Source organism: Dipodomys ordii, unplaced genomic scaffold (genome assembly GCF_000151885.1).
Source record: "Dipodomys ordii isolate 6190 unplaced genomic scaffold, Dord_2.0 Scaffold1, whole genome shotgun sequence".
NCBI classification, from domain to species: Eukaryota; Metazoa; Chordata; class Mammalia; order Rodentia; family Heteromyidae; genus Dipodomys; species Dipodomys ordii.
The window spans coordinates 52,924,219-52,932,235 of record NW_012267217.1 but is presented as its reverse complement, the minus strand read 5'-3'; the positions used below and the strand labels follow the sequence as shown (position 1 = coordinate 52,932,235).

General features: G+C 50.0%; 1 protein-coding gene across 3 annotated transcripts; it reads right to left on the bottom strand.

The window, feature by feature from the left end:
* Window positions 1-2,237: 2,237 nt before the first annotated feature.
* On the bottom strand, window positions 2,238-7,899 carry Fam134a (family with sequence similarity 134, member A). Of its 3 annotated transcripts, XM_013009279.1 has the most exons (10): window positions 7,502-7,817; window positions 7,105-7,211; window positions 6,412-6,442; window positions 5,924-6,059; window positions 5,613-5,697; window positions 5,147-5,290; window positions 4,897-4,991; window positions 4,609-4,744; window positions 4,066-4,364; window positions 2,238-3,948 (listed from the first exon to the last, which is right to left on the bottom strand). In XM_013009279.1, exons 1-10 carry the CDS (start codon window positions 7,765-7,767, stop codon window positions 3,724-3,726), a joined length of 1,524 nt encoding a protein of 507 aa, XP_012864733.1. In that variant the 5' UTR covers window positions 7,768-7,817; the 3' UTR covers window positions 2,238-3,723. The 3 variants fall into 3 exon arrangements, with proteins under 3 accessions (XP_012864733.1, XP_012864727.1, XP_012864740.1); XM_013009273.1 differs by having other exon boundaries at window positions 2,238-4,364; window positions 7,502-7,899; XM_013009286.1 differs by lacking the exons at window positions 7,105-7,211; window positions 7,502-7,817 and having other exon boundaries at window positions 2,238-4,364; window positions 5,924-5,971; window positions 6,412-6,430.
* Window positions 7,900-8,017: the final 118 nt, after the last annotated feature.

Genomic DNA, 8,017 nt, shown 5'->3' with positions numbered 1-8,017 from the left:
TCTGAGGATCACAGTTTGAAACCAGCCCAGGCGAGCAAAGCCTGTGAGACTCTATCTCCCATAAACGATTCAGAAAAAGCTGGAAGTGGTGTTGTTGTTCAAGTGCTAGAGAGCTAGCCTTAAGCAAAAGCAGCTCAGGGACAGCACCCAGGCCGAGTTCAAGCCCCAGGACTGGTCATACACACACACACTGGCAAAAACAATTTCAACAGTTTTCCTTGTTCAATTTTTGTAGTTGCAATCTATTTCAACTATATTCATCCTCTTTCCAATTTTTTCATTCTCTTAATCTCTTCCCTTCCCAGTCTCCTAACTAGTCCCTTAGATTTATGTTCTATGTTTATGGGTATAATACACATATGTAATATGTATATTTATTATCTATAACATATAATACATATGTTATGCCTCCTCAGCCTGAACTTTTTTTTTTTTTACTGAGTCCTCATAGATAGCTCGGGCAGCTCCATGTATAGTAGCCTATTCTCCTGTCTCAGCCTCCCAAGGGCTACGATTACAGGTGTGAACTACTATATCCAGCTCCCACCTACACTTTTTTTTTTTTTTTTTTTGCCAGTCCTGGAGCTTTAACTCAAGGCCTGGGCACTATTCCTGAGCTTCTTTTGCTCAAGGCCAGCACTCTATCATTTGATAGAGTGGCTTTTTCTGTGTATGTGCTACTGAGGAATGGAACCCAGGGCTTCATGCATGCTAGGTAAGCATTCTACCACTAAGCCACATTCCCAGCCCCACCTAGACTTTCTATGGTTGTTTTTCCCACAGCCTAATTGCAGGTTTTATATTTCTGCTCATTTTTCTTGCACCCCTAGGAAAAGCTTTCCTCTTGTGCATTTCATCATTGGTCACAAAATGGCCAAGACACCCAACAAAAATCTTAGACAAACATGTAGGTAGGATCATATAGACCAGAGTGAATGTAAAAAAAAAAAAGGCCCCTTTCCTGGTGCTGGTGGTTCATACATGTAATCCTGGCTTCTTAGGAGGCTGAGATGTGAGGATCAAGCCCAAGCAGGAAAGTCCAAGAGACTCTTATTTCCAATTGACAAGTGGTAGAGAGCTAACCTTGAGCACAAAAGCTCAGAGATAGCACCTAGGCCAAATTCAAGCTCCAGGATTAGCACACATACAGACACAAAATGGACCCTCAGTGTAGTACCAACGTATGGTCATTGCTTTGAATCAGCTATAGCACTCCCATTCTACCTCCAAACTGCAAGATTATTTACAGGAAGATTGGACAACCATTGTTTTCGATTAGTTAACTCTATTTTTCTGGAATTGCCTGCTTATTGATTAGTTTATCCATTCTTTTGCAAAATCTCTAGATGTTTATGTTCCTTCAATGACAGAATTGGACAGTTAACTGTGTCTCACGAAAATATGAAATAAATAGACTTCTCAGCTCAGGAGGTAGAAAAGAGCAATTGCCTAGCCTGGAGACAACTTTAGGATCAATCTCCAGCATGAAGGAAAAAAAATATTGGTAGCATTACTATATAGTACATATAGCCAAGGGTTTAGGACATGAACTAGGGCATCACCAAGGAGACCATCTGCTTAGTTCTAGGCTTTGTTTCACAAAAGGACTGCCAAGAGTCCATCCTTCATGAAGCCAAGATATTGTCTCTACAGTTCCCCCCGCCTTTTTTTTTTTTTTTTTTGTCAGTCACGGGGCTTGAACTCTGGGCCTGGGTGCTGTCCCTGAGCTCTTCAGCTCAAGGCTCGTGCTCTACCACTTGACCCACGGCGCCACTTCTGGTTTTCTGGTGGTTTATTGGAGATAAGAATCTCACAGACTTTGGGCTGGGAAGGTGGCTCAGTGGTAGAGCGCTTGCCTTGGATGCATTCGGCCCTGGGTTCAATTCCTCAGCACCACATAAGCAGAAAAAAAAAGCCAGAAGTGGCGCTGTGATAGAGCGCTAGCCTTGAAGAGCTGAGGGACAGCGCCCAGGCCGAGTTCAGGCCCACGACCCTCCCCCCCCCCCCCCCCTCCCCCGCCGCCCCGGTGCCAAAAAAAATCTCAGACTTTCCTGCCCAGGCTGGCTTTGAACTGTGATCCTCAGATCTCAGCCTCCTGAGTAGTTAGGATTATAGGCTTATAGGCGTGAGCCACTGGCACCTGGCTCAGTTCCCAAATCTTTAGGCATCTTTCATTTTCCTTTTGGGCTCTATCAGTGGACAGACCTTTACTGATGGAATGTGTTTGCTGAAGCCAGTGGGTTTGGATCTACTATTTATTGGGCCTTGTAGAAAGTTAATTTGTTTGTAAAATGCAGTTAATAACAGGATATATCTTAGGAATTGTGAGGAAAAGACATATTAGTACACATAAGTCACTTAGAACAGTGCCAAGCATGTTATACATTCAAACTGTTGGGTACTTCTATAGTTCTCTGTCCTGAAATTAGTTAATGTAAGTATCTATTGCTTGTTTGGACTGCCCAGTAAAGATAAATCAGGCTGAGCAACTTGGATGTTAGCACACAGATAGAAGGCAGTTAAGGGTCTAGGCAACATGGTAGAAACAGTTATGGCTCCACATTTCTATTGACTGGGAAGACAAGGCAATTTCCTCCTGCATATGCTTTATTCACACATGCTAAGTCTCACTAAACAAATCACACAGTCAGGGAAGATGACTCAGGGGCAGTTAGGCTTGTCAGAGGAATCTTTGCTTCTGGCCCTGTTTTGCACCAAGGTAAATAAACAGCTGGGAGCAAGACCAGGGTGAAGGGAGGAAGGGTGAGGAAGGGACAAAGTGCAGAGTGGGAGGCAGCTCATGAGGCAGGCAGGCAAGCAGGCAGCAGTTCTAGCCAATCACTTTATTTTTCCAGTCAACACCTGCACAGATTATTACTATCCAATTCCAGGCCCTATTCTGTGTGTGTGTGTGCGTGCATGTGTGTATGTGGTAGTCCCACCACAGCTCAGAGGATCAGGTTTCCTTCTTCCTCTCTAGGATAGTAAGGAAGCCCCTCTTCTCAACAAGACAGATAACATCCTCATCAACCCCAGTGCTAGTCAAGTGATTGTGGGCCCCTGCTCTCCTGGATCATGAAAGGGCCAAACTTAGGTGAGAGTGCGGTGTAGTTTATAAAGGCTACAGTGACTAGTGTGGAACTACTGGCCTGATCTACCACCGCAGGTTTACTCTTAACCTCCTAGATCAGAAGTCACCCCAAAGCATGGCCAGTGCCTGTGGGAAGTAGTAGCTGGCAAAAGGCAGGGGTTGCGCTGCTAAGGACAGGACACAGCAGGGACATGAAAGCTCAGGGAATGTGGAATAGGATAGAAAAATTATAAAGTGCCTGAACTAAACAACCAGTAGGACATGAGGGCAGAGCAGCACAGGTCCCTGAGGATAGGAGGAAAAAGAAAGGGTTAGATTTCCAGGGCTTAGGACATAGTGGAATGAGAATAGAGATGAGGCAGGGAGGCAAATGCAGGCCGTGGGAAGGACTTCCCTAGCCCTGTTCACACCCACTAACTCAAATGGAAAATTATTTACAAACTTAAAACCAATCCTAGGCACAGGTACTGCACCAGGCCTAGGCCAGCAGGCAAGCAGGCAGGCAGAAGGTGGGTTGGCTACTGACAGCCAACTTCCCAACACATTGCCCCTCCTCAGAGTGGTGGAAAGGAGGAAACAGTGAACCCCTAGCCAGGAAGCCCTACTGTGCCCGCAGCTCCTTCCCTCATGACTCACGGCTCAGCCACAGCCTGAGCCTCTTGGTCTGACTGTAGCAAAGAATGGGTGTCTTGCCCCATGGAAGGAGGAGGTGGAGCATCAGGGGGTTTTGGGGGTGTCTCTGGTCCCAAGCCCAGCTCTGCATTCAACTGCTCCAGCTCCCCCTGATCCAGCAACTCAAAGTCCTCAGTGGCGAGTGCCTCTTCTTCCTCAGGAGCAGGGAAGGACTGGGGTGAGTCCTGGGGAAGAGGTGGGAGCCCAGAGGGGAAGGGGTTGGGGGAGGGAACTAGGTCATTTTCAGCGAGGCAAAGTTGGGGTGAGAGGGTGCTGGGCGGAGCTGTGAGGTCACCACTCACTGCCTCTGGGCTCAGCATCTCCACTGGTTCTCCAGGAGGGCACTTCACTCCATCCTGGGGGGACCCTGCCCCATTGAAGTGTGTGTTCACAAAATGAAGAGGGGATGAGAGCCGAAGCAAGGTTTCCTTGGCTGTCACATCTGCTTGTTCATCCTCTCTCAAGTCCAGAGTTTGCCTTGAGAGGGCCTGAGGGGTGCCTAGAAGGTCTTCAGGAGGGGCCAACTCTGCCTCTTCCCCCTCCCCCAGCTCTCTGCTCAGTGCTTCTTCTGGCTCACTTGGCAGGCTCTGCTGGTCCAAATCTATGCAGAGAAGAAAGGGTTAGAGATGGGTCTACTTCTCTGATCGTCACAACAACCAATGAGTTGAAGTTAAGAATTCAGGATATGGAACACTAGACCAGGGATTAGTGTTAAGGTCTTTCAGGAGCTTAGGGTAGAATTAAAATGTCAGTTCCCCTGGAGGAAACCTTTATGGAAAGCCAGAGCACAACCAGTACCCCACAACAAAGAATAGGAAGCTCAAGAGACACAAAGCTCTCCATACCCTCAGAGACATCTGTCAGCTGTGGAGTTGTTGCCCGGGACACAGAGAAGCCACCACTCTCCAAGATGGAGGCCTCTTCATCTGACAGCTCCGAGTCTGTAATGGCTAAGGCCAGCGCTGTTTTCTTCACATCTACCTGTAGGAGAAGAACCAGGATGAACACAAGTGAGGATAAGAACACCCTGCCCCCAAGCCCTTTGCATCCCACTACCTAGAGACAGCAGCTCTAAAGCAGCCAGATTTCCCCAGTTTCTATTCATTTGATACCCCATCTCCCCTGGACCTCACCACTGGGGAGAAACCAGCCAGCTCCGCCTCGCTTTCACTCTCTGTCTCTGCCAGTGGCTCATCACCTCCTGGGGGTGAGTTCTTCCCTTGCCGCTCTAGAGAAGAGCAATAAGGCAGTGACCAGCAAGGACAATGGTGGGGAACAAACATGGTCAAGGAACTGGAAATGATCTAAATTTCAGAGCCCATTATAAGCCATAAGCCAAGGCCTCCCCATCTTTTACCCTCCTGGGTTAAGAGAGTCCCTTACTCCTCTTGTCATGTTTGTGATGCAGGGCATCTGCTTCTGCCTTCATGCTGTAGTCCAGCTGCATGAGCAAGGGCTCCAGGCGAGTATACATCCTCTGGATCAACTCATGATAAACCACCAGGGGCCACAGCAGGATACTCAGCACTATGGATTAGAAAGTCCACTCAGAGCTCCATATACCAGTTTCCTAAGATCTTTCATTCAATTGGTCCCTATATATGAAGAAGATGAGGTCCTTTTCCAAGGCAACACCACCTTCTTAACAGCCCACCCCCACCCTCACCCCCACCCGCTATCTACTGCCCTCCTCCCAGGATGATGCTTCTGTTGACAGGGATGTTCTACAGAATGCTTGGAGACCTCCACAAATGGGTAACTAAGCAGAGAGAACACAGCTTTCCCATGTGACAGACAAGGTAAAGAAGAAAGGAGAGGGCTCTGGAGGGCAGGGCTAGACCCTACTCACAGACAATGTAGGATATCATAATCCCTGGAACATAGTGTCCCAGCACAGCCAGCATGGCACAGCCAGAGCAGACACGAGCACAGAACTGCAGAGAAGAGCACACAGTCCATGAAAAATAGTATGTTGATCTATGCAATCCACCCAACTGGCAAAAAGGATAGGTATTTCCTCGAGGAACTCAGTGATCTAGTCTAGTCAAGATGACGACCAAATTCACCAATTCAGAAAGTCTGCAGTAAACACTGCTCATTTCACTTTTCTCTCATCCCCATCATGCCCAGGGAACTGTTCTAGGATGTAGGGAAGGTTACCTGAGCTGGATTCTGCCTCTTGTACTGCAACAGCTCTTGCAGGTGAATCTGGAAGGTGAGCCAGCTCTCAGCCAGGTATCTGCACAACTCGGGCACACTCAGCAGGTGCGGCCGGGCGCCTGACCCCGCACCCTCACTGGGGAGACATGATATGACCCCTGGAGGCCTCAGAGACCAGCTTCCTAGTAGCTCAAATCTCTCTGAGACTGTTGATGATATCAGTCTAACCAAGTAGAAAATCCCACCTCTGCAAAGGGAGACTGTGCTAGTCCAGGGAAGCAAAGCCCCAGGGAACCCAACCCACTGACTCAAAAGAAGCTGGCACATAAACACCTGCATAGGAGCCCAGGACCAAGTACAGTTTTGTAGTCTGCTGCCTGTTCCTTCACTACGTTAGGATTGTGCCTACAAAAGTTGCAGCATTGTTCCTCTTTGAGGAACCAATAAGCAAGACTAGATTGGGGCCTCTGTCTTCAAAAGGTACCCACCTGTCAGAGTGTGGCTCCTCAGGGGATGATGCTATAGAGAGAATAGGGGGGTACATATTAGGTGGCTAGGAGTATAGGAAGATAGAAAGGGCTACCCCTCCTCTTAGTCCCATAGCACCTACTTCAAATACCAAAAGCAGGAGGTATTACACACTGTTATTGTATTTGTCCCCTTTTCATTTTACACTTCTCAAACACGGGAATCACATCTTATCCACACTTATATATCTAGCAATTCATACAGCCTGATACCTAACTACAAAGTACGGAAAACACAAAAAACAACAAATAGTTATTCAATTCCTAAGACAAGTGAAGCACTACCATAATCACATAACATGAATGGACTTAATCTGTAAAGTTGTGTCATCCCTGTTTTATAGATGAGGAAACTGAGGCAGAGTATGAGCAACTCTTTTCAGGTCCACACACAAGCTAAGAGGCGGATCAGGGAATGGAATCCAGGTGAGCTGGCTGCAGACTTCACTTTCTTAACTACCACAACACAGGTACATTAATTTTTGGAAAAGAGGCAATTCCCGTTTTAGGAAATCTCCTAAAACAGAGGTAAAGAGGTGGGGAATGTGCTTGAGAAGCAAGTGGCTGGCAGAACATCTTCACTGTTCAAACCCCACCCAGGCGGGGGTCTAGCACAAAGCAAGTGCACGACGCGTGCTTGCCGAAGACACTCACCTGAAACGTCAAGGAAGAAGCCAGGCTGCCAGAGATCCAGCAGAAAATAGGCCAAAAATGAGATGCTGAGCAGGAAGAAGGGCCGGAGTGACGACGAAGACAACAACCTTCGGGAGACACAGGCATTTCAACTGAGAGGAGGCAAGCGAGGATCCAGCGTACATCGCGTAAGGTGGAAAGGCACCCCGTAATGCGGGACTAGCCTTGTAGGCCTCACTCGCTGCCCGGACTGAGGAGGAACCGTTCGGGCAACTTGGCAGGAGGCTGCCTCCGAAACCTGGGGGACGATCATCGCTTCAGGCCCGCTGACAGCCCACAAAGCCGAAAGGTGCTCCGGGTCCCCCCGCCCCCGCTCTCCCGCGCAGCCCGGCCCCGCCCCCTCCTCCGCGGCCGTTACCAGAAGAGGCCGTTGAGCGCGGCTGCGGTGACCAGGCTGTGTAGCGGCTTCTCCCACACCAGCAGCCGCTGCGCCGCCGCCAGCACGGCCTCCCAGCTGCGGAGCCGCAGCCACAGCGCGGTGGCCAGGCGTCCCACCGCCTCGGCCGTGGCCGCCTCCTCCTCCGCCTCGCCGGTGGCCTCACCCATGCCGAGGCTCAGACCCAGGCCGAGGCCCAGCCCGGAGGCTCCACCCGCCCCGGTGTTACCACTGCCGCTGCTCGCCATCTCCCCGCCGCCGCCGCTGGCCCGAGCCCGTGCGGAGCCAGGGCTGCGCGGCCGCCGCCGGGGGCGCGTCAAGCGGAAGGGGGCGCAAGCAGAGCGGAGCGGAGCCTGCAGACGGGTGTCACATGATCTCAGAGCGCTGAGCCCGTCACGTGACGCGACTAAACCGCCCGGATGGGCGGCTCGCGCGTGCGCACAGGCGGCTGCCTTAACCCTTCACTACGCAGGTGCGTGTTCTGGTTGGCCCTGCCGT

Excerpts from the sequence above, each read along its gene's own strand:
- Fam134a (XM_013009273.1), bottom strand. The coding sequence starts at position 7,767 with ATGGCGAGCAGCGGCAGTGGTAACACCGGGGCGGGTGGAGCCTCCGGG. Across the intron at positions 5,291-5,612 it reads TATGATATCCTACATTGTCT|TGCTGAGTATCCTGCTGTGG; the intron begins GTGAGTAGGGTC and ends TCTAATCCATAG. Across the intron at positions 4,745-4,896 it reads TGGCTGGTTTCTCCCCAGTG|GTAGATGTGAAGAAAACAGC; the intron begins GTGAGGTCCAGG and ends CTTCTCCTACAG.